The 27,070-nt window shown below is 41.6% G+C and overlaps 1 protein-coding gene across 2 annotated transcripts in view; it reads right to left on the bottom strand.

Moving 5' to 3' along the window:
* The window catches only part of PKHD1 (PKHD1 ciliary IPT domain containing fibrocystin/polyductin), a 908,610-nt gene that overhangs the window by 395,525 nt on the left and 486,015 nt on the right, over positions 1–27,070 (bottom strand). For both annotated transcript variants that reach the window (XM_073625163.1, XM_073625162.1), the window contains exons 48-49: positions 15,152–15,329; positions 11,165–11,360 (exon numbers count right to left, since the gene is read on the bottom strand). In XM_073625163.1, the coding sequence (XP_073481264.1) occupies positions 11,165–11,360; positions 15,152–15,329 (374 nt within the window). The remainder of the gene's footprint in view (positions 1–11,164; positions 11,361–15,151; positions 15,330–27,070) is intronic.

Genomic DNA, 27,070 nt, shown 5'->3' with positions numbered 1-27,070 from the left:
GGTGATGGTAGTGAATGCACCTTCATCTTACAGACGAAGCTGATGAACATTACAGACCAAGTCTAAGGTGACTGGTAACAACACACCTTTATAGTCATAGGTGTGCACAGCCGATTGCATTAGGGTGTGCACCCCAAAAATCAAACACATATGCGTGTGTGTGTGTACATGTGTTTCAGTAGAGCAATAGATGGTGTCAGTAAGGCAGAGATTGGTCAGTAGGGCAGTGGACGGTGTCAGTAGTTTTTATTTTTATTAATTTATATTTTATTATTTTTTACAATTCTTGTTTTTTTGTACAATTTTTTTATGAGCCCCACTAGGGTGCATGGTAAAATATTAATGGTGGGAATCTGCACCACATAGGGTGATTAGGGTGTGCCCAGACACGCCTGGCACACCCTGTGCGCACGCCTATGTCTATAGTGTTAACTGAGCTTATCTTAGCAGTTATTATTCACGGATGCCGACCACATTTGCTGATATAGAGGGAACACCCACAAATCTTTGTACAAATTTGAAGTTCGGTATTAAAAATATAGAGCAGTGAGCAAAACAGTAAAAAAATGAAAGGAAAAATGACTTTGTAATGTAAAAATGCTACAATGACTACTCAGATGGGTACTCTTTAAAATACACTATTCCTCTGTATTAAAGGGCTTTAAATCCCCATGAGATATTTGTGTTAAATCTTCTGTATAACATATATGTATATTCTGTATTATATTTTATGTACATGTACAGAAAATACTTTAATTTAAAAGAAAATCTATTTTTGAATTAATTACTTATTATTCCGCAATAAAAAGGAAAAATAAGATCACTCATCTCAAGACTCTGAATAGCTGTTATCTTTCTTATATTTCTTGCTATAACCTCAGTAGTTTGTGATCTGGTCCCATTGCAGAACATTTCTTCCATAAATAATGTTTCAATTTTTCAGGAACTCCCAGAAAAAAAAAGAATATGAGAGCGAATATGTGACCATTAAAAAAAAAAAAAAAAAAAGATTCATATTTATTTTGTGTGTAGAAATATATGGAGGTACAGTAGTTCATTTGAAAAATCATCTGTGGCCAAAACAGCAAAAGAAAAAAAAAAACGATTTCAAACAAAAAACTTCAGAGCAGCACACAACAAAACTTTTTTTTCTGTTTACTACCATTAATTATGTATACATTTTTTACTTTTTATTTACTTTTTGTGTTTTGTTTTACATATGTTTACATGCATATTTTTTAATTGAAATGATGTCTGTTATCCACCTATCCATTTATCTATTAAATGTATTGCAAAAAAAATACATATTTTAATTAAAATTATGTCTATTAATCTATCTATCCATTTATCTATTAAATGTATTGCAAAAAAATCTATGAATCTACTTTCTTTTTTTGTTCTTTTTGTTTGTTTATGTTCTATTAGATATTGTATAGTCATTCATTTTAAAGGCAATCCTTTTTTTTTTCCTCGCTTTTTTACATCCACAGCCTAAAACTGTTGTGCTAGGGATGTTCTTTCTCAGTTTCATTGCCTCTGTGTATAAGCTGGGTGGGGATGGGAGGGCTCTAAAAGACTTGTAGCATCTGGGTTGTTTATGTTCGCTTTCACTTTGATTGCAGACGTTTCCTTACACGGACTAAAGATCCAGGTTCTCCTCTCGATCGAAGTTCCTTATTTGAGGCGTAACAAAAAGCATCATTGACAACCTTGTTTTCAGCTGCTCAGTCTCTGAATAATCCCCTTGTCCCCTCGCGTCCCCCCCATCTGAGACAGGCCCGTGTGAATTTACAAGCCCACTTGTGAATCAAGTAGCATCTGATATGAATTTATAACCATCCCTTTGTGGTTTAATGCACCCCTGCTACTATTTAACAGTGTTACCCTTAAAAATCGTTCATTGAGATAAAGACGCGGGGTCAAAAGTAACTTAACCCCTGACAGAATGGACAATTACTGGGGAAGGTGGAAGAACGGGCAGCTGGAGGCACCCCGTCGGCACTGGCACCGTGCGTCCAAAAGTCAGGATATAAATAATAAAGTCAGACTTCCCCCTCGTTCATGAGGTCTCAAGCCTTTTATATGAAGAGTTATTGCCCTCCCAGCAGCTGCAATAATTGTGTTTCTATTGTAATGAAGACCTCCCCTAGCCGCCCCCCTACAAGTCTCCATTGTTAACACTTAGTCAAGTGATTATACGCTTTGAGTGATGTTGTTTTGGGCCCAGCTGCCTAACTGCTGACGCACGGGACTCGGAGAGGGGAGTTGCGTCTGCAAGACGTGGGGGGGGGGGGGACACTAGCACACTAACATACCAGACCTTTTGCATAAGTCAAATGGGAACAAATGATGCTTTATAAGGCTGCTGACAAGGCGGACCCTCTCCTTTTGAAGTGGCAAATGCTTGAAGGCCTTTTCCACTTTTTTTTTTCCTCTCTCCTTTCTCCAAAGCTCAAGCAAACATCCTTCGTTTGATATCCTACACGCTCATTATCCCTACCCCATTTCATTTTTTTTTTTTTTTGATGGAAGGGTGACATCTTCGATGCTTAAAGGGCATTTTTTTATGCACTCTTAACTGTCAAGTCTTCAAGAAAAGACATTCCTTGTACGGTATCTGAAAATGTGGAGTTTCTCCAACAGTAACTTCTTGTTCTTGAAGGCAGAAAAAAAGGTCTGAGCGTGAAATTCTTAATTAAGCAGTAAATAGTAAGCTGGGTGTCAGCAGATGTAGCCCGTAGCCATGGAGACCGAGTCACATGCATGGGGAAACTTGATGGAGAGGCCTCGGGCTTTTTCCTTGACTGGCAGCCTAAGAATTCTACAAAGCTTGTAAACTGGATTATTTGGTTGACTAATTATATCATGGCGTAAATGTGACTAAAAATAACGGAAAATTGACAAAGACAAAAATTTAAAATCTTTTTAATGATTTAGGAATGTTCCTTGTAATATATCATTCCTATGTCCTAATTAAAAAGTACCGTGTGAAAGAAACCTTTAAGTAAAAAAAAAAAAAAAAAATCTTCATTAAAAAAAAAAATTCTGCTAACAGGAATTGATGAAGGTTTACCGAAGTTAGATATCTCAGAGATTTGTAATTTTTTTTTTTTTTAAATATCGGAAACTTTCATGGCTTTGTTTTTTATTTCTTCTCTTTTAATTGCTGTGGTTGTTGTTTTATCACTGGGTGCAAGTACAGGATATGATTTTGTGGTAATGTGAAACACCATACATATTTAAGGGGATTTATTTATGAAGGGATTGGAAAGTGCATCAAGTTCACAATTCCTTGCTTTGCTGGTTTTCCGTTAGACTTTACAGGACATTTCCCCATGTAGCTATAAAAACAGGGATCTACAGGAACAGCTCGTTTTTGTTGAGAAAGTAAAAAAAAAAAAAAAGGCAAAGTTTAAAAAAATGGCAAAGTCTTTTTGAGGTAAAGGGAGAGGTTTGTATTGCAATAAATTTGTGCACCACTTACATCTAATATATTAATCCTCAAGCTTTTATTTCTTACAAAATTCTTTCTTATCTGCTTTGTAAATACCAATTTGCCAAATGTTAAAAAAATACAAATAACAGAGGGTAAATGCGGAGAGCTAATAAATGAAGATCGTTCACTTGATCCTCAAATAAGATTTAATAAATAAATTAAATTGAAAAATTGAAAATTGAAAAGTTTGAAATTGTCAGTTTTCCCTTTCTTTTTCTCTAATTTTTCTCTCTCTCTCTTTTTTTTTAAATCTAAATATAAATATATATTAGAGGGTGGCTTTTGATATTTCAATTTATTTGTCTTCCATTTTTAAACTTTATTGTTCTGTAGCCTATTTTATTATGTATTCTTCTGAAATTTGAAATCTTTGCAAAACTACTTTGCAGCAAAAAATGTTCCCAGAATAAGTGTGGCACTATAGCTAAGACTTGTGCAATGTTTTATAATACACGCTTTTCTCCCTCCGTAGATATTTTTGGGTTTGTATTGAGACACTTTTTCCTAAAATTCATTATTAATTAATTTTAAAAAAAAAATCAGCTTACCTTTTTATAGCCTTTGCTCTAAAAATACATTAAAGCAAAGAGCTCAGGGGTTTTGACAAAGGAAATTGCAAGTTTAAATGTATGAAACTTATAAATATTATTTAGGACGGGACTATTTAGCTATAGTATTTACACTGCCCCTTGTTTAACCTCCTTCAATGTTCATTTTTAAAGTATGACACACTAGGTAAAAATATTTCTCAGAAACTATAAATTTTCTTCCTTCATACCCACCTTTATCAAGATTTTTTTTTAATACAGAGGAACCCTTGAAATGATTACTACAGCTCCTGGTGCACTATCATGATCAATAATTTGAAGATAAATGAATAAATAAGAAATTAAAGAGGTGACTTACCTAGTTTATTTGACACCCAGGGCAAATCATTTTTAACATCCCTTTTGCTCTTTCTGACACATTATTTTTTTAGTAATAATCAAAAAAGGTAAAGTATAAAAATAAAGGCTCTTGCAAGCAAAGCCCTCCTGGCCCTATTGAATGGATTTGTATTTACACTGTACTGTCTCCCCCTTTTTTGTAAAGTGCTGCGCAAACTGTGAACACTTTATAAATCCTGTATAATATTAATAATAATGGTCGGAAAAGCAACACAGGCAGGAACAAATTGTTAAGCCCCTTTACACTGATGGACAGTGGAAAAGCACCAGCCTAAATTAGTTGGTCAGTGAAAAAGGGAGAAGAACCCCTTTATTTTAATGGTGAGTGGGAGAAGAATCTCCTTATTTTAGTGGTCAACGGTAGATGAACCCCCTTATTTTAGTGGTCAGTGGGAGAAAGACCCTCTATATTTTAGTGGTCAGTGGGAGGAAAGCAAAAAAACTTATTTTAGTGGTCAGTGAGATAAAGACCCCCTTATTTTAGTGGTCAGTGGCACAAAGACCCCCTTATTTTAGTGGTCAGTGGGAGAAGGAACCCCCTTAATTTAGTGGTCAGTGGGAGAAAAAAAAACTTATTTTAGTGGTCAGTGAGAGACCCCCCCTTATTTTAGAGGTCAGTGGGAGAAGGACTGCCTTATTTTAGTCATTAGCGAGAGAAAAACACCCTTATTTTAGTGGTCAGTGGTAGAAGGAACCCCTTATTTTAGTGGCCTATGGGAGAAGAGCCCCCTTATTTTAGTGGTCATCGGGAGAAAGACCCCCTTATTTTAATGGTCAGTGGCAGAAGGAACCCCTTATTTTAGTGGTCAGAGGGTGAAAGACCCCCTTATTTTAGTGGTCAGTGGGAGAAGGAATCCCCTATTTTAGGGGTCAGTGGGAGACGGACCCCCTTATTTTAGTCGTCAGTGAAAGAAAGACACCCTTATCTTAGTGATCAGTGGGAGAGAGAAACCATTATTTTAGGTTCAGTGGGAGAAGGACCTTCTTATTTCAGTTGTCAGTGGTAGAAGGACCACCCTTATTTTAATGATCAGTGTGAGAAGGAAGGAATTTTTGTGGTCAGTGGGGGAAGGAACCCTTATTTTTGTGATTAGTGGAAGAAGGATCCCCTTGTTTTAGTGATCAATGGGAAAAGGACCCCCTTATTTTATCGGTCAGTGGGGGAAGACCCCCTTATTTTAATGGTCAGTGGGAGAAGGAACACCCTTATTTTAGTGGTCAGTGGGAGAACCCCCTTATTTTTGTTGTTAGTGGAAGAAGGACCCCCTTATTTTAGTGGTCAGTGGGAAAAGAACCACATCTTTCTGTGGTCAGTAGAACCCTTACATAGTTGATCAGTGGAATGACTCCCCTCCCCCCCCCCTTACAGACAGCTAAAAAGTTCATAAGCCTAGGGCTGTACAGAACCCTGGATGAAAAGGGATGCTATATAACTTCCTTTACCACATGATATAGAATATCATAAATGTAATAAAGGAAAACTAACTGTAGTGTCAAATCATTTGGTGGAGGGGGGATTATGATGTGGGGTTGTTTTTCAGGGGTTGGGCTTGGCCCCTTATTTCCAGTGAAGGGAACTCTTAAGGCGTCAGCATACTAAGACATTTTGGACAATTTTCATGCTCCCAACTTTATGGGAACAGTTTGGGGATGGCCCCTTCCTGTTCAACATGACTGTGCACCAGTGCACAAAACAAGGTCCATAAAGACATGGATGAGAGAGTTTGGGTTATATACTTTGTTCATGAATAGGATCAATCAGATTATGAGATTACATGGTGGAAAAAGAAATGTGATCGATAAGTTATGCTCATAAATTACGATCACATCCTAACAGTTTATTTGAACTGCACTGTGTGGCATATCGATCAAATGGGTTGTTGACTATAGAACAATTATTCCGATCAGAAGAGACCGATAAGAAAATAAATCAATCCTTTATCGAAGTGTATGGCCACCATATGCTCTGTTGAGCAAAAGCAACCTCTTGCCAGCTGGATATATATTCTATTATTCTGTATTTCATGTTTTTCTTACAGTTCTGTTCTGAATGGAATATTCTAAAATAGGACAGTGTTTGTAGCCAGTAGGAAACCAGCAGTTCAGGGACTTCTCTCTATTGACCTCAAGCAGCTGTGCAGTTTGCTGTAACCTCGCCATCACCCGGCACTTTCCCTTTAAAACTAGCATTTGCTTCTTCTGTAAACAAATAAAGTAAGACATGGGGGTCATGTACTGTATTGACATTTTCCCTCACAAAAAATGGAGCAAGAAATTCACAATAATGGCCAAAGAAATAAGAAAGAACTGTCCTTAATTTACCGTGACAGTACCCATGTTTAGAACTTTTTGTCCCTGAAAAGGTCCCACATTGTTAGGTTCCCTTGTGGTTTTGGTTTTATTGTGGGTCCTCAATGTACATCTTGCCAGCTATTAGTATTATCAGACACTGTATATTCAAGGGTAAGCCCACTGAATTTCAGATCTGGGGCTATCCAAAAAATATGGTTAAAAAAAAGAAAAGCGCTCGATTCCCCCATCAACATAGGCAGTGTTGATGGAGGAATCCCTCCCATTACACTATTGAATTCTGACAGCAGGAGGCTTCCCTGGCAGCAGAATACAATGATCACTGCTTGCCGGCTAAAGCAGCAGTGATTGTACAAAAAAAAAACCCAACAGGATGATTGATCAATAGATCAACTTTAGTACAACCAGCCTGCCCATAGATGGATTAAAATTTGTCCGGCTCCTGCTGAACTGGCAGAATTTTGATCAATCTATGGCCAACTTTCGTTTTAAGTAGGTACTGGTCATTTGTATTACTTATTCTGCCTCCCTAATGTAGAACTCTCTAGTGTGTTACTAGTGCCGGTGTAGGCAAATTTAAGCTGGTGACTAATGGTAAGCTTTGTGAGTCAGAAATTGGGTCAGGGTTACTGCAGGTCAGGTTGGATGGCTCTACAGAGGCAGGTCTCTGGCACCTCCCCTTGGATCCAGCAGCTTGTAGAAGCTTCTGGAAGTTAGTAGGTGGAAGCCAGGAGATTCTAATCTGCACACCTAGGAGAGTCTACCAATCCCCAGGCAAAATGTCCTGGTAGGGTGGATGGATCAGCCCTTAACCACTTGACAACTGGGCACTTAAACTCCCCTCGTGATCAGACCAATTTTCAGCTTTCAGCGCTCTCACACTTTGAATGACAATTACTCAGTCATGTAATACTGTACCCAAATGATTTTTTTGTCCTTTTTTTCATAAAAATAGAGCTTCTTTTGGTGGTATTTGATCACCTCTGGGTTTTTTATTTTTTGCGCTATAAATGAAAAAAGACCGAAAATTTTGAAAAAAAACGCATTTTTCTTTGTTTCTGTGATAAAATTTTGCAAATTATTAATTTTTCTTCATAAATTTCGGCCACAAATTATACTGCTACATATCTTTGGTAAAAATAACCCAAATTAGTGGATATTATTTGGTCTTTGTGAAAGTTAGAGAGTCTACAAGCTGTGGTGCAAATCATAAAATGGCCTATCTCGTTTAGATGCATGGTGAGGTTTTTGATGTTGTCATTTTTTCCCACAATTCTTTGCAAAATGAAGATTTTTTTTTTCTACAAATTGTCATTGTAATAGGTTATTTCTCTCACATGGCATGTATATACCACAAATGACACCCCAAAATACATTCTGCTACTCCTCCTGAGTATTGCGATACCACATGTGTGGGACTTTTTCACAGCCTGGCCACATAGAGAGGCCAAACATGCAGAGAGCACCATTAGGTGTTCTAGGAGCATAAATTACACATCTAACTTGTTGACTACCTATTACACTTTTGAAGTCCCTGGAGCACCAGGACAATGACATGTGACACTGATGACAGATGGCAATGATACATGGCACTGATGACACGTGACACTGATGTGGCACTGATGACAGATGGCACTAATACGTGCCACCTGTCCCCAGCACCACCTGTCAGTGCCATCTGTCATCAGTGCCACGTATAAGTGCCATCTGTCATCAGTGTCACGTGTCATCAGTGCCACCTATTAGTGCCATCTGTCATCAGTGCCACATATTAGTGCCATCTGTCATCAGTGCCACATCAGTGTCACATGTCATCAGTGCCACATATTAGTTCCATCTGTCATCAGTGTCACGTGCCATCAGTGCCACGTATCAGTGCCATCTGTCATCAGTGCCACCTGTCAGTGTCAGGTGCCATCTGTTATCAGTGTCACATGTCATCAGTGCCATGTATCAGTGCCATCTGTTATCAGTGTCACGTGTCATCAGTGCCACGTATTAGTGCCATATGTCATCAATGTCACGTATTAGTGCCATCTGTCATCAGTGCCATGTATTAGTGCCACGTGTCATTAGTGCCACGTAATAGTGCCATCTGTCATCAGTGCCATATCAGTGTCATGTGTCATCAGTGCCACGTATCAGTACCATCTGTAATCAGTGCCAAATGTATCATCAGTGTTAATTATGAAATTAAACAATGGACAGAAAAGAAAATTGTAGAGACTCCTTCCACTGATGGTCAAAGTGAAGTGATCCCTTGCATTTACAGGTCAAGATAGGCAGGAGATTAAGCTGCCCCTTCTCACTTCTCAAGGACCCCTTAGCAGTCTCTGGAGGAACCCCAAGAGAAAAAGGTCTAGGAAAGATTGGTCAAAACCACAAGTGCTTTTTTTTACCACTATAAACATCTGTGTTGCCAGGCTTCTAACAGGTTTTGTATTCCCATACAAGTCTGTGGCAATGAAAACAAGAATGGCCCCCATCCACCTCCCTGATGTCACTGAAAGCCTGCCAGCAACTGATGATGTTGGCGTGCTGTGACGAAATGTGCCTATAAGTCTACAGTGATATCCTGTGCTCCTAATAGTACAGGATTTGGGGCTGATCTGAGGTCTGAAGTGCATGCATTGGGCTGATCTGAGGTCTGAAGTACATGCATTGGGCTGATCTGAGGTCTGAAGTACATGCATTGGGCTGATCTGAGGTCTGAAGTACATGCATTGGGGCTGATCTGAGGTCTGAAGTACATGCATTGGGGCTGATCTGAGGTCTGAAGTACATGCATTGGGCTGATCTGAGGTCTGAAGTGCATGCATTGGGGCTGATCTGAGGTCTGAAGTGCATGCATTGGGGCTGATCTGATGTCTGAAGTACATGCATTGGGGCTGATCTGAGGTCTGAAGTACATGCATTGGGCTGATCTGAGGTCTGAAGTGCATGCATTGGGGCTGATCTGAGGTCTGAAATGCATGCATTGGGGCTGATCTGAGGTCTGAAGTACATGCATTGGGGCAGATCTGAGGTGTAAAGTAGTAAATGCATTGGAGCCAATCTGAGGTCTGAAGTGCATGCATTGGGGCTGATCTGAGGTCTGAAGTACATACATTGGGCTGATCTGAGGTCTGAGGTGCATGCATTGGAGCTGATCTGAGGTCTGAAGTGAATGCATCGTGGCTGATCTGAGGTCTGAAGTACATGCATTGTGGCTGGTCTGAAGTACATGCATTGTGGTTGATCTGAAGTCTGAGGTGCATGCATTGTGGCTGATCTGAGGTCTGAAGTGCATGCATTGTGGTTGATCTGAAGTCTGAGGTGCATGCATTGTGGCTGATCTGAGGTCTGAAGTGCATGCATTGGGGTTGATCTGAAGTCTGAGGTGCATGCATTGTGGTTGATCTGAGATCTGAGGTGCATGCATTGTGGCTGATCTGAGGTCTGAAGTGCATGCACTGTGGTTGATCTGAAGTTTGAGGTGCATGCATTGAGGCTGATCTGAGGTCTGAAGTACATGCATCGGTGCTGATCTGAGGTCTGAAGTACATGCATTGGGGCTGATCTGAGGTTTGAAGTGCATGCATTGGGGCTGATCTGAGGTCTGATGTAGTACATGCATTGGAGCTGATCTGTGGTCTGAAGTACATGCATTGGAGCTGATCTGAGGTCTGAAGTACATGCATTGGAGCTGATTTGAGGTCTGAAGTGCATGCATTGGGGCTGATCTGGGGTCTGAAGTGCATGCATTGGGGCTGATCTGGGGTCTGAAGTGCATGCACAGGGGTTGATCTGAAGTCTACAATATATGCATTGGGGCTGATCCAAGTTAATCATTTTGTGTACTCATAGCTGTACTACAATGCTAATGGCAATTGAAAAGCACTAATCTTTATATAATAATGAATGAATTTAACTGTCATTAGCAGTACAACCATGAGTACAAAAACAAATTATGACTACAACACACTATTGTTGCCTAAATTTATTGCATTTATCTAATCTGAGGTCTGCTCATGTTCATGCATTGCAGCTGATCTGAGGTCTGAAGTGCATGTATTGGGGCTGATCTGAGATATAAAGGACATGTACTGGAGCTAATCTGAGGTCTGAAGTGCATGTATTAGGGCCAATCTGAGGTCTGACATGCATGCATGGGGGCTGATCTAGCTGTACTGCTAATAGCATTTTAATGTCACTGATCATTATATAATAATTAATAAGTTTAACTTGCCATTGGTATTAAATCTATGAGTGCAAAAATTAAAAACACACTTAAACTACAACGCACCATTGTTCATTAGCATGCCATCTGTCTAATTTGTCTGATTTACCCCAGAACTAGCACCCCTTTGGAATTTAGCCACCATCAGTTTCCAAACTCATGGGCTATTTCCCCTTTGAATGACCCTCTTACCAATGTAGGTCAGTATCCCGAGAGGACTGTTGTAGTGCCAGTCACAGGCTTCACTCTTCCCTGGCAGAGGAGCAAACTGGAGAGGTCTCCCAGGTTTCAGCCCACAAGTTATAGAGATGTTCACTGATCTCGGCAGGTTCCAGTTCTGCACCAACATGTAATTTCCAGCTTCAAAATCGTCAAAAGTGGCAGAATACTGTATGCATGAAAAATGAAATGCTAACATTAGCATGGTATATCTGAACAGGTGACTTAAAATATAAAAAGGCACAATAAAGAGATTGCTAAGAGTATCGATATGGCCAGAAATGTGTGCTTTGGTCAACAGTGTGGTTTTCCATTCACATCATTTCATGGCATTCCACACTTATCGGTCACTGGGCTTGTATCCCGACAAAGTCAATGTGATAATGGAGGCTACAGAAAACAAATCAGCAGGTTACAAAGAAAAATTTGACACATAAAAGATTAGTAAGCAGCTACAGTATGTTATCAGGTGATATGCAGCCTGTTTATTCTACCCTAGTGTCTCAGAAAGCGCCTGTAAATAGACAATGTTTATTGTTTCAGTCTGTTGACCCCCATTAACTCCCTATTCCCTTACTGTTATTTACTTGGCACTCATATTAAATGGTATATATTACAAATAAGAGGGTCATGTAGTGTGAAGACACAGCACAATCACAATTCAATGTTAAAGCATGGCGAGAAGTGGCCTTAGCTTTAACTTCTCCTGGGCCATGCCATATGACATAGTTCACCCTACCCCCAGTATAGTTATCTCTATGGCTAAGCTATTGGGGTGGGCCAAAATGGCCTAAGAGGGAAGGGAAGGAGTTGTCTCTGAGGCTGCTTCTCACCATGATTTAATATCCAACTGTGGTTGTGCAGCGTCCTCACACTACATGGACACTATGCTTTCTGGATAAGTATCTTACACACCAGCACCCTTCTGAGTGGTGGATCATCAGAGTGGTAATGTCTGGCACTTTGAGTGGTGCTCCAAACTGTAACGGGTCACAGTTAGAATAAGAGGATGCCATTCAGTGTAGTAGATGAATAAAAGATCTACTGGCAGGATCAACAGGCAATACAACTATTATATGTAGCACTCGTCCTCTTAGGGTCCTTGGTGTATGGTGCGGTGAAAAATAAGTTGAGCACCAGTCGTTTTACAATTTATTGCTGAACTCAAGTTCAAGAGAGATGGTTTAGGGGTGCAGGGTACCCAAAAAGAATACACAAATAGGACAGTTATTCTGATAATAGTAGGCCCTTTAGGAGCAGCCTCTTGATAATTTTTGGCCCTGTGAGAGCCACCAGACAGATCTTTGACCCTCTAAGAGCAGTCACAGTCTCAGGTGCAGTGGATCTCTTTCTAAGCAATAAGGTTCTTGACCCTCAGATAATAGTCAATGGTACCTGGATTGGTGAGCATTGAATCCTTCTTACAATGTCCAGAGAGAAGCTTCTACCCAGTTCCTCTGTGACTCTCTTCTGCAAAACGATTCCTGGCAGGTGTTCCTTCTTACCCAGCTTCCTCCAAATATACACTCCAGCAAGGAAGCTAAAGTCCTTGGACCTCCAGCACAAGGCTGAGGCAAGGCCCAAAAGAGAGGACACTCTGTGCGGACATCCTCTCCAGGCAAAAGCCCAGGAGGTGAACAAAGAGAACTGCGGAAAGATGCACCTAATATATAACATCTTCCTAAACTATACCTCTGAACAAAGCCCTCAGAGAACGGTTGGCTGAAATAAATATTTATAACTCAGTGAATATCCTTTCCTCACTGATTACTGGATCCTCTCTAAGGCCCTATTTACAATTAGACCCCTTTCACACTGAGCCGCCCTGGTCGTTTTAGCCCCCTGCTAGAGGCGAAAAGGGGTTAAGTCCGCCCGCAAAACGCAGCTGCAGCGGCACTTTGCCGGCGGTATAGCAGCAGTGCCCCATTGTTTTCAATGGGCAGTAGCAGTGTAGGAGCTGTGTACTTACCGCCACTACACCGCTGCAAAGAAGCTGCTGGCAGTGCTTTGTGATGCCCTGCCAGCACTTTGGCTTTCATACTGGGTTTGCAGCTGAGGCTTTTTTCAGGCGCTTTGCAGGCGCTATTTTTAGCGATGTAGCGCCTGAAAAATGCCTCAGTGTGAAAGGGGTCTTAGGGTCAATAAAAACAGATGGTTGAGCTGCATTTTTATGACCACCCTCCTGAGCTGTAATGGCAGCAGTACCACCCACCAACACAACCCATGCAAGTGAATGGGAGCACACCACAACTTTGTACAATGCATGCGATTGTGGTGCAATTATGGGGGCTATAAGGAGTTAAAATAGGCAGTGAATCGACAAAAGGCCTCCTCAAGGCCTGTCAAACGCCCATTGCTGATCTCTTTTCAGGGGTCGACATTAGTGTAAATGAGTCCTAACAGTACCAGACAGAAGCAATCAACACATGGGGCTCAGGGGAACCTGCAGAGTCCAGAAAAATGTAAACAGAGCTCAGGCTGCTTACAGTCTAGCAACAATCCACTAAATTTAATTAGGGGCACTAACATTATAGGGCAGGCCCCTAATATTTCAAGGGGAACTCAGAAAAAAAATCCTACTGTGTTATATCTAGTGATAGACAGCATCATATATGTCATTTGCTCCGTTCCAGTGCTGTAGCCTCCATCAGTACCTTCAGCATTTGACACTTCTGGGAGTGTCAGATGCCTATGTCCCTTGCTGAAAGCTGGTTCCTACCTCCAACCCCTGAGTTCATTTTAAGTGTTAGTTTTGAACTTTCCTTCTTAAGCCTCGTACACACGATCGGATTGTTGGCCAACAAAACCGTGGACTTTTGTCCGAAGGGCGTTGGCCCAAACTTGTCTTGCATACACACGGCCACACAATTGTTGGCCAACAAATACGAATGTAGTGACGTACTACGTTGTTTTTCAGCTCTTTAGCGCCACCCTTTGGGCTCCTTCTGCTAGTTTCGTGTTAGTAGAATTTTGGTGAGTGTTGATTTGCGCTTTTCATTTGGCACTTTTCATTTTGCACTTTTAATTTGGCACTTTTCATTTGGCACTTTTCATTTTGCGCTTTTCTGTTTGCGCTTTTCAGTTTATTTCTGAACGGCCGTTCGTCAACCAGACATGTTGTGGAATTGGAGGAGATAACGTGTTATTTATTATTGGCCTTGGAGTTATTGCTTTGACATTATTTATTGATTTGATTTGGTATATTTTCTATATTTTTGGATGCATAGAATGCACTTTTTGGTTAAGTTCTATTGGCAGATAGCATGTCTAATTTTATTTGTTTTCTTTTTTTAATGCACAATAAAAAAATGTGTTTTACTTCAAATGACAGTTTGGGAGTAGATAGTTACATTTAAAAAAATACAATGTAAAATTGACAAGGGACACCAACATAGTTGTATCTTTGATCTTAAAAACTATGAGAAAATGGTGTTGTGGTAACTTGCCCAAATAAAAAACAAAACAAAAAACATAATAATATTATTCTTGATATCACGAGTAAAAAAAAGCCTTTGAAAATGTGTTTGCAATAACTCCATCAGTATTACCAGCAAAGCAGCTTCATTACTATCCCATTAAAGAAGAAGAGAATTGTGCGCTGCATTTTGAGTTTTCATAATTTGCCACGTCACAAATGTTAATTCTCCATTACAAACGCTAGTTTACAAGACTGACCGCTTCCGGCTCGTCCTTGCTTCTGAGCATGTGTGTTTGTACTTTGGACTTTTGTCCGACGGACTTATGTACACACGTTTGGAAAATACAACAATAGACATTTGTCCACGGAAAATTTGAAAACCTGCCATCCAACATTTGTCCGCGGAAAATACGACAACAATTGTCCGATGGAGCGTACACACGGTCGGATTTAACGCCAACAGCCTGACATCGAACATTTCCTGTCGGAAAATCCGATCGTGTGTACGAACTGTATTTCTCTATGATTGCTGATCGACTCACATGTAAAGCGTTCCTGCTGTCTGTGGAATGGAATATGATGGCATAGGTCTCTTTATCCAGGAGCAGGGCCTGCCAGCCGTATAAGCTGGACAGAGTGTCTTCCACATAGTTCACAGTGCTGCTGTCATTTCTGCTGTTGATAAATGTCAGGCTGTAACCAACGATGGGAGCGTGTCCTCTAAAACAGATCAAAAAAGAGAAAACAGATACACAAATCACATTCACAAAGTTCTTCTTGCTAAGTGACTAGACAGGGTTGGGGAGATGCTCTGCATGCTTCATATGGTGACAAAGGTTTTGTCAGTTCTAAAACATACATATATATTTTCATATGAATATATTTCTTAATAGCCAGAAAAGATATAAATCCACTTTGTGTGCACCAAATGACTTTACAAACCCAGATATTACCTTGCAAAAGTAGCGGTAACATCATCACTGTGCTGTACATCTGCAGACAGCAGAGCTGTGGGAGGAGCTCAGAAGTATCCAATCACTACAGGCTGCCCGCAGAAAACTACAGCAGGGGGTGGAGACAAGACCAGTCACCCTGCAGAAGAAGAGAGAGCAGCAATGACTGGCCTTTATTACAGGAAGCTGCTGTACGGAGGAATATACTGGATTACTACACAGATCTGGAAGAAATACACAAAGCACACCAAGATTTAACCACTTCAGCTCCGGAAGGTTTACCCCCCTTCCTGACCAGGCCATTTTTTGTGATACAGCGCTGCGTCACTTTAACTGACAATTTCACAGTCGTGCGGCGCTGTACCCAAATCAAATTTAAGTCCTTTTTATCCCACAAATAGAGCTTTCTTTTGGTGGTATTTGATCAACTCTGCGGTTTTTATTTTTTGCGCTAGAAACAAGGAACGACTGACAACTTTGACAAAAAAAAATATAAATATTATTTACTTTCTGCTCTAAAACACATCCAAAAAAAAAAGTAAAAAATCTAATTCCTCCATTAGTTTAGGCCAATATGTATTCTGCTACACATTTTTGGTAAAATAAATCCCAATAAGTGTATATTGATTGGTTTACTCAAAAGTTACAGTGTCTGCAAACTATGGGATTTCGTTTTTTTTTTTTTACTAGTAACTTATAGCAGAACTATGATATTGAGGCGGACAAATCGGACACTAATTGACACTTTTGACATTTTTTGGGGGGGACCAGTGGCATTATTACAGTGATCAGTGCTAAAAATATGCACTGTCACTGTACTAATGACACTGGCAGGGAAGGGGTTAACATCAGGAGCGATCAAAGGGTTAAATATGTGCCTAGGGAGTGCTTACTAACTGTGGGGGGAGATGCTTTTATTACTTGAAGACATGGATCGGTGTCCCTGCTTCACAGGAACACAGGATCCATGTCTTCTGTACTCGCGGAAATACAGTCTGCCTTGTTTACATAGGCAGACTGTCCTTCTGTCAGAGTACCAAATAATTGGCGGGTCCGCGGGACCCACTGATCAGCTCCAGCTGCTTAAAATAACAGCTGGAGTGAGCCACCTGCAGCGCGCCCAAAACCCGAAAGTGCAGAATCACGTAAATCTGCCATGGTGCGGTCATAAAGCAGTTAAGTAGAATTATACATTTCTCTTGTATTACATCAGCATTAATGCATATCTATAGGCAAAATTGTTTTTGTTTGCTTTGGATTGAGTGGGGAAGGGTTAGGCTTCATAGCCAGCAGTGCTGACTGAAATAAAAATTTCCAATAGGCTGGTTGTACACAAGTTGATCATTAGATCGTCTTGTGTACAACCAGCCTTCTCATAGATGGAATGAAATGCGGCCCGTCCCTGATGAACTGGCCGAATTTCGATCCATGTATGGCAAGCTTAACTCAGGAACCTATGTCACTGCATAGTCATATTTAGACACCCTGCACAACTGCTGTAACAAAAAAGTGGAGGAGAGACAACAAAAATAGAGGTTGATAGTACACAACGTCTACACTACATAGCCAAGTGTTTGCAGACACCTGACCATCACACATATGCATGTTGGACATCGTATTTTAAAAACCATGGACATTAATATAGAGCTGCCATTCTTTTGTGCCTCTGACAGCCTCTGCTCTTCTAGGAAGGCTTTCTGCAGTATTTTTAACGTATCTGTGGGAATTTATGCCCATTCAGACAAAAGAGCATTTGTGAGGTCAGGTACTGAAGTTGGAAGAGAAAACCTCAGTGATTGGCATTTCAATTCATCTCAAAATAGTTCAGTAGGGTTGAGGTCAGGACTCTGCACAGGCCACTCAGATTAGAGGTCGACCGATATGGGTTTTTCTCTGGCCGATGCCGATATTTAGAAATCGCGGTGGCCGATGGCCGATATAAGATGCCGATTTTTTTGGGCCGATATATTAGGCCGATTTTTTTTTTTTTTCTTTTTTTTTTCCCTTCATCTCATAAAATCTAACAGTTAGACCCCTTTCACACTGGGGCGTTTTTCAGGCGCTTTTGGGCTAAAAATAGCGCCTGTAAAGTGCCTGTAAAACGGCTCCCCTGCAGTCTCAGTGTGATATCCCGAGTGCTTTCACACTGAGGCGATGCGCTGGCAGGATGTAAAAAAAAGTCCTGCAAGCAGCATCTTTGGAGCGGTGTATACCGCTCCTCCACCACTCCTGCCCATTGAAATGAATGCGCACCGCTGCCGAAGCGCCTGCAAAGCGTTTCGGCAGCAGTGCTTCAGGGGCACATTTAACCCCTTCCTCAGTCACTAGCCGGGTTATAAGCGCCCCGCTAGCAGCCGAATAGCGCCGCTAAAATGACGGTAAAGCGCCGCTAAAACTAACAGCGTTTTACCGTCAACGCATGCCCGCTCCAGTGTGAAAGCAACCTTAAGTGATACAGAAATTTTTTTACATTTAAACATTTATTAAACAAAACAAACCTCCAATCAGTTCACTTACATGTATAATTTAGATTAAAAAAAAAAAATAACGATATCTTAAATATTAAATACATAAAAACAGGTAATCAAAACTTTTGGACGAAAAAAAATGGGCTAACTTTACTGCTTTTTTTATTTTTTTATTTCATCAGTGTATTTTTTTTTTAAAAATTGCGTTTTTAAAGACCGCTGCGCAAATACCGTGTGACATAAAATATTGCAACAACCGCTATTTTATTCCCTAGGGTCTCTGCTAAAAAAAATATATATAATGTTTGGGGGTTCTAAGTGATTTTCTAGCAGAAAATACAGGATTTTTACTTGTAAGCAACAAATGTCAAAAAAGATTTAGTCTTTAAATGGTTAAACTGAGAGCTTCTACACACGGAGTTCAGTCTATTGATAAAAGAACCTGAAAAGATACAATGTTTCTTCTTATCAGACTTGGCAGGCTGCCCAGGGAGGAGAGAATCCGCTCCACAGATAACTGTCAGGCAACTTGCATTGACTTCTATTACAGAAGTCATTTGCAAGTCCCGCTGAAGTTATAATCGGCTTTTTTTATCAGCACAATCGGCCGATGCCGATTAAGTAAAAAAAGCCAAATATCGGCTGATATATCGGCCGGCCGATATATCGGTCGACCTCTAACTCAGATTCCTCTACACCAAACCACAAGTCTTTGGCGTGTGTCTGTGGGAAACAATTATGCCGCGTACTCACGAGCGGACTTCTCGTCGGACTGAACTCCGAAGGACTTTGACGGAGTTGCGATGGAGGTCCAATGAAACGGACTTGCCTACACATGATCACACCAAAGTCCGATCATTTCGAACGTGATGACATACAACTGGACTAGAATAAAGAAGTTCATAGCCAGTAGCCAATTGCTGCCCTTGCATCGTTTTTGGTCCGTCGGACTAGCATACAGATGAACGGATTTTTCAATAGGAATTGAGACCATCGGAAAGATTTGAAACTTGTTCTATTTCTAAGGTCCGTCAGATTTTTAGACAGAAAAGGTCCGATGAAGCCCACACACGATTGAATTGTCCGACGGATTTGTCCCGTCGGACCTTTGATGCCAAAAAGTCGTTGTGTGTATGCAGCATTAGGGTTCCAATTCATCTCAAAGTTCGGGAGGGTGAAGGGAAGTACTCTGTGCAGGCCTCTTGGGTTCCTTCACCAAACCATGTCTTTAGCTGGCTTCCTACACAGGACCACAGTCATTATAGAAAAGAAAAGGGCCTTCACCAAAATGTTCCAACAAGGCTGGACATGCACAATTGTCTAAAAACATATATTTTTATGGTGTAGTATTAACAGTACCCTCTACACCAAACTCATCAAACCACAAGAGTCTGGAGTGTATATTTGGGAAATTGTCTCTTTAGCAAAAAGAGCATTTTTGAAGTATGGAGGGTTCCAATTCATCTCAAAATTCAGTAGGGTGAAGGTAAAGACTCTGTGCAGGCCTCACAGGTTCCTCCACAACAAACCACAAGACTTTGGAGTGTGTCTGTGGGAAATTGTGCCTGTTTAGCCAAAAGAGCCTTTGTTAGGTAAGAATGTTGTCACAATTAGGGTTCCAGTTCATCGCAAAGTTCAGTAGGGTTGAGGCCATGCTCTGTGCAGGCCACTGGGGTTCCTCCACATCAGACTCATCAAACCATGACTATGTAGCTGGCTTCTTACACAGGAGCACAGTCATGATGGAACAGAAAAGGGCCTTCATGTTTCCACAAGGTTGCACAATTGTCTAAAAATGTCTTTGTATGATGTAGATTAACAGAACCCTTCACTCGAAACATTCAATGATTTGAAGGGATGTCCACATACTTGACCACATAGTGAAATTCCGATGTGGGTATTTATATACAAGGCATTCCATTGTATTTACTGTTTCCTTGCCCGCCATATTAAATGTTTAATTGTTCGATTCTGAGACTTCCGTTTCAGTGATATAAATAATTTTTACACATGTATGTGTGTATTAATGGGCTGTATGTTTGGTTTTATTAGCCAGTAACCAGGAAAATGAACCGCACATTCTAATCCTCCCTTCGCAGGCCCAGAAGCCGTTACTGGAAGGTGAGGTGACTTTTACAAGTTGACTTTTGCGAGGTGCAATAGATCTGTTATGTTTCTGCTTTGCCATGTATTCTGTTTTCACTGCCTCCTAAAACACCAGCTTTGAAGTGTTAGCCGCCTGTCTGCACTGTCAATAAAGGGGGACTAAATGCCTTGTATTTAAAACGGACAAATAATAGACGGAAATGTAAGGTCGGGACTATAACAATCTGTTCTGGGAAGCAATACTTTATTCTTGCATCACGAAACGCATGTTACAAGTCTTACTTTCAATTGTATATAAAGCCAAAATTGTTTCCCTTTCAGTTTTGTATACCTTTTAAGAACCATTAGAACTCCTTTACACTTACAGCGGGCAGGGGCAATAAAAATAGGTGGTTTAGCTGCAGTTTTACCACTCCCACAACCACCTATTTTAACCAAACACAGCAGCTAGATGGGGTGGTAAACATGCCGCAGCATTGGATACTTGGCTTCATGGCTGCGGCAAAAATTTTACCCCATGTCTTGTTTACTGCCCCCCCTACTGCAAGTCTAAATGTAGCCTAAAGCTTTCCGTGGAACAAGGTCGAGACGAAATATGGGGGTCACCTTGTGTGGTGACAACAGTCCAAGTTTTTTTTTTCTCTTCCTTTCCTTTCACTTCCTGTTGTGTCTATAGGACAGGAAGGCGAGAGAAATCTATCAAATGGGGTAGAGATGGGACAAGAAAGTAGAAACATTTCAATGACAAGGGCTTTTATTCAGTAGTAACACAGGGGAACGCGGTTCCGGCACCCCCAGTGCTGAACGTGTATTATGCCAAGGGATGTTGGAGGGTCGCCGGAAGGGAGCTGGAGGCTGGCTGGAGGGTCTTTTGATGCTGGCTGGGGGTTCTAATGTCGCTCTATCATTGCTGGGGAGGTCTATTGCTGTTGGTGGGGGAGATCTGTTGTTTCTGGGAAATCAATTGTTGATGGAAGAGATCTACTGTTGAGAGGGGGGAGTCTATTGTTGCTGGCTGCTGGAGAGTGTATTGTTGCTGGATACTGGAAGATTTATTGTTACTGGGGTGGATCTTTTGTTGCTGGGGGTATTTTGCTGTGGGGCGAGGTATATTGTTGCTTGGGGATCTTTTGTTTCTAAGTGGATCTATTGTTGCTGTGGGCATCTACAGTTGCTTGGGAGATCTATTATTGCTAAGGACATCTATTGTTGCTGTGGGAATCTATAGCTGCTTGGGAGATCTTTTGTTGTCGAGGAGATCTATTGTTGCTGTAGGATCTATTGTTGCTGGGGAGATCTATGGTTGCTGGGGAGATCTATGGTTGTTGATGGGGTATATTGTTACTGTGGGGATCTATTGTTGCTGGGGGTATTTAGCTGTGGATCTATTGGTGGCTCTATTGCTGCTTGGATGGATCTATTGTTGCTGGGAAGATATATTGTTGCAGATTGGATTTATTGTTGCTGTGGGAGGTCTGTAGTTGCTGGGGAGATCTATTGTTGCTGAGGGGGTATATGTTGCTGCCTGCAGGGGACCTACTGCCGTTCATTAGTACATTTCTGACATGCGTAGAATAGATAACCTCCAGCATTGACCCAAGCCTAGACACAACAAGGTTTTTGGAGTAAAACGGCCATTGCAGCCTTTTATTCAACAAAATAAATAACTTCCAATAAATAACATAAACCAACGTAACATTCCTTAGACAGAAACTGAGAAAATAAAGCTTGGTGGTCTTCGAGGGCAACAACACACAACCTATTCACTGCGACAACCTTTTCTTAAACGTAGGCCTCCAGCCGCAACACACCGGCTCGGAGACCATTCTCATTATCCACAGCGACCTCCATTTAAATTTTCCGAGATAAACCCCTTTGTTAACCGGAATGTATCTGAGAACCCCATACCACTGATGGGTCCCCACCATTCTATTTTTCTGAATTTTCCTCTTCCTCCAAAGACCCACCACTGCCAGGCTGCCATGACAACCACATAGCCAAAACACCACAACCATAGGGAGGGCGGGAAGCTTTTTCTTCTCTGTGCTGCACCTGACTGGCCCATCGCCGCTCACCCCTCCCCCTAAACTTCCTCGGACCCCTCCCAGCCTCAGACTACCCCTGAGTTAAAGCAGTACTAAACTGTCCTACCATTTAACCCTTTCAATGTTGTCCTACTATCCACCCTGTCATGCTGTCCATATGCTCATTTTTTATTTATTTTTTGCTTGGGGACTCCCTATACAAGCTACTTAGCATCAAAAATGATACCTGGTTCTTTATCCCCTAGGTAGGGGGTGGAACCAAGGGACGGTGCTTGGAGGTGGGTAGGGGCAGAGACAAGGGGTGACTCGAAAAGGGGGAGTACCTGCACCTGTTCTCTGAGATTTCCTTTCATTTCCTGTTGTGTCTGCAGGTCAGGAAGTGAAATAGACATCCATCTGTCCATTTCTGGTGGCTTAGCTGTCATGCTGCTCCTCTCACTTCAATTTTAGAATCACTGACACAGTATAAATATACAGCAGGTGAGGTCACATATCCTCATCTGAATATTTGTTCTTACTCGGGGACAGTTTTGAAGCCAGAGCATCATCATGACAGCCAGACACCTGGAATTTACAGAAAGAGGTCAACATAAACGACCCATTAATACCGGTCCTGACAAGCTTCTGCTTATCATAGTCACATAGTTGCATAGTTAGTAGTGGGGGCTGGTGTTTTTTTTTTTTTGGGGGGGGTGGCAAACACCGCCCCCCCCCCTCCGGGACGCTGGTGTAGTGGCACTAGCACAACCTACACCCCCCACCCGCTGTCCTTACCCTGGATGCGGGCGGTGAGAGCAGCAGTGGGAGCTGATGCGGCCATCTTCCAGCATGGCGGGCTCGGGGGGGGGGGAATTTGCTGTGCGCCTCTAAAATGTTTGGGTTTGGCGTGAAGAAAAAGTGTCAACCCTAGACGGGCCACCACTGATAATTAGTCAGGTTGAAAAAGGACATAAGTCCATCTAGTTCAACCAATAAAAAAAAAACAAAAAAAACAAATATATCATACAATCTCATATACACAATCCTTCATCCACAGTTGATCCAGAGGAAAGGAAAAAACCCCAGCAAAGCATAATCGAATTTGCTACAGCAGGGGAAAAAATTCCTTCCTGATCCCCCGAAAGGCAATCCGATATTCCCTGGATGAACTTTACCTATAAATGTCAGTATCCAGTTATAATATGTACATTAAGGAAAGAAGCCAGGCCTTTTTTTAAAGCAATCATCATTTCTCTACTCCCGAATGAGCTATCACAATGTTTAAAGCAGTAATAAACCCAAAACCAAAATGTAATATATTGCAGCTTACCACTCATTAGAAGTGGTGGCTGCATTAGTTTTCTTTTCTTTTGGGCTTTTCCCCTCTGTTTTCACCTGGTGATCTGTCCAGTAACACATCTCCTGTATTAGTGAGACTCAACTGTAGATAAAGGAGCACAGGAGGCACAGCAGACAGCAGCACTGTCAGTCTGTGATGGGGGGGGGGAGTAGTGTTAAATGTATTAGCAGATGTAGATACACTAACAAATTGAAGTCAAACTCCAGTTTCCATTGTATAATCAGACACATCAAACATATAGATTTTTTTTTCCTTTTGGGACAAAGCTTTTGAAGAAATAAGTAAAAGCTGATCGTAGGTGTGCGCAGCCTATTGCATTAGCATACTTGCCAATAGGGATAAGCCGAACACCCCCCGGTTCGGTTCGCAGTAGAACGTGAGAACAGGCAAAAAGTTTGTTCGAACACGCGAACACCGTTAAAGTCTATGGGACACGAATGTGAAAAATCAAAAGTGCTCATTTTAAAGGCTTATATGCAAGTTATTGTCATAAAAAGTGTTTGGGGACCCGGGTCCTGTCCCAGGGGACATGTATCAATGCAAAAAAAGTTTTAAAAATGGACGTTTTTTCAGGAGCAGTGATTTTAATAATGCCTAAAGTGACGCAATAAAAATATTGGGCCTGGGGGGTGTCTATAGTATGCCTGTAAAGATATATACAATATAGATGAAGATCATTGAGAAAAACAGCATGGTCCCCCCCCCCCCAGTCCATTACCATTTTGGGTCTGGTATGGATATTAAAGGGAACCCCGCACCCAAATTGTAAAAAAATGGCGTGGGGGTCCCCCAGGCACTATATACTCTGAACAGCAGTATATATACTATACAGCCTGCCCTATATATTCTGCATAAAATAGGGCCTTAGGTGTTGGTGGTACCAGAACACTGTAAGCCCTCACAGTTACTCTTGGTGAGCACAGGAATGGGCCCTGCTGTGAAATACTATATCAAAAATTGTAATTACATGCCCCTGTTAAACAGGGGCAGAAAAATTGGTCTTTGGGTGGTGGTGGTGCCACAACACTGTAACCCCTCACAGATACTCTTGTTGGGCGCAGGAACATGCCCTGCTGTGAAATATTAGATCAAAAATTGTAATTACATGCCCCTGTCAAACAGGGGCAGACAAATTGGGCCTTAGGCAGTGGTGGTGGTGCCCTAAAACAAAAATATTGTTGGAAGCTAGCATAGGCAGTCTTCAAGGGATCCCACATCCATAGAAAATTCAATCATTACATCAGCATCAGGTGCTTGATAGTTGCTGATCCAAGACTGATTCATTTTTATGAATGTGAGCCTATCAACGGAGTCTGTGGACAGGCACACTCTATGATCCATTACAAACCCTCCAGCAGCACTGAATGTGCGTTCAGAAAGAATGCTGGATGCAGGACAGGCCAGTAGCTTAATTGCATCTTGAGCAAGTTCTGGCCAGTGGTCCATCCTCAAGACCCAGTAACCCAGTGGATGCTCTGTTGGAAAGGTCTCCATGTCTGCTCTTGCCCCTAGATATTCCTGCACCATTTAATGCAGACGCTAGAGATAGTTGCTTGAACCGATCAGACCTTGGCGCTGAGGACGGAAAAATTGTCTAAAGGCATCGGTCAGCCACCTTCTCCACCGTTCTTCCTCTGACTGAACGAAGCCCCAGCAACACGTTGTTCAGCACCAGGACATTGTAACCTCACAGGGTCTGGAAATGCCTTACACAGACCTTTCTTCAAGGCCTCCTGAAGATGTTTCATCCTCTGCTCCCTCTGCGAAGGCAGGATGAGTTCTGCAACCTTACCCTTGTAACGTGGATCAAGAACGGTTGCCAGCCACCAAGGAATGCACTGTAGATATAGGCTACACTGGATGCAGAGTGTTTTTTTATATATATATATATATATATATATATATATATATATATATATATATACACACTAGACTGACTGTATATATATATATATATATATATATATATAGTGGCATCTGGTGACATGCTGCATCTGGTGACAAGCTGCATATGGTGACAAGTGAGCGCTGCATCTTGTGACAAGCGGCACCTGGTGACATGCTGCATCTGGTGACAGGCTGCATCTGGTGACAAGCTGCATCTGGTGACAAGTGACGTGGCATGTGACAAGCCGCATCTGGTGGCAGGCGACGTGGCAAGTGACAAGCTGCATCTGGTGGCAAGCGACGTGGCAAGTGACAGGCTGCATCTGGTGGCAGGCGATAGTGGCATATAACAAGCTGCATCTGGTGGCAGGCGATGGTGGTAAGTGACATGCTGCATCTGGTGGCTGGCAATGGTGGTAAGTGACATGCTGCATCTGGTAGTAGGCGACGGGGCAAGTGACATGCTGCATCTGGTGGCGGGCGACGTGGCAGGTGACACACTCAGGGCTCCCACTGATTCTGCATTATGATGAGTTGAACTATTTCATTTTATATAACAATGTATTATAAGAAATAATGCGCTTAAATCATCTTGACACCATAACAATCATGGTGCCATGATGGTTGAAGCATCAACACTAGGAGTTTGGAGTATCTTTACCTGCTGATTGTTAAACTTTCTGGAATGCACATATTTCTATTGTGGTGAAGGATCTGAGCCTGCTGTCCCTCTATCCCTCTTTCTTTCCTTCTTTCTTTGCTTCCTTCTCTCTCCTTCCCTCCCCTATCTCTTTCTCCTTCTTTCCTTCTGTCTTTCTTTCTTTCTCTCTCCTTCTCTTTCTCCCTTTCTTTCTCCCTCCATCCCTCTCTTCCTTCTATCTCCATCCCTCTTTCATCTCAGACACTAACCACACCCCCTTTAAGCCACGCCCAATATTACGTTTAAACCACGCCCATTTTTCACCACAGCACACTGTGCGTGGCACATTTCCCCACCCCATGACACGCCTACAAATGGATGCCCCACCCCCTAATTATAACAAGACTCCGCCTACAGACAAAAAAGTGTTCCTATACATTTTTTGATAAAGTTGGCAACTATGATCAACATGTAAAAATACATAAGTGGTCCATATAGTAAAATTGGTGTTGAGTTATTCACTTTAAGGTCATCACAGAGGGCAAGGGGGCACTCTTTATCTTTAGAGGAAAAGAGATTTAGGGGTTGATTTATTAAAGGCACACAGATTGTGCATACCCTGTTTCCCCGAAAATAAGACCTAGCGTGATTGTCAGTGATGGCTGCAATATAAGCCCTACCCCCCAAATAACCTACCCCCTTAAAGGGGAAACAGCCCAAAAAAAAGTTAATCAAAGCCACAAATGCTTTTTTTTTTTAACCACTACTATTCCTTTATATTGGCTTTTAAAATTTAAAAATGCAGCAATTTAGAAATTAGATGAAAGGTTTATCACTAGGAAACACTTTTTGAAAGATAAAAAGATAAAAAGTGCATTTTATATACAACTATATAGATCAGACCAAAATGAGGGACAAATGAGGGGGAAAGAGGAACAGAGGGACATTGCTCCAAATCAGGGACCATCCCTCCAAATCAGGGACAGTTGGGAGCTATGCAGATTGGTTTGATCGGCCTCTTAC

This window comes from Aquarana catesbeiana, linkage group LG04 (assembly GCF_042186555.1).
Source record: "Aquarana catesbeiana isolate 2022-GZ linkage group LG04, ASM4218655v1, whole genome shotgun sequence".
Classification (NCBI taxonomy): domain Eukaryota; kingdom Metazoa; phylum Chordata; class Amphibia; order Anura; family Ranidae; genus Aquarana; species Aquarana catesbeiana.
Note: the sequence above shows the minus strand (reverse complement) of the source record. Positions and strands in the feature narration are given on the sequence as shown.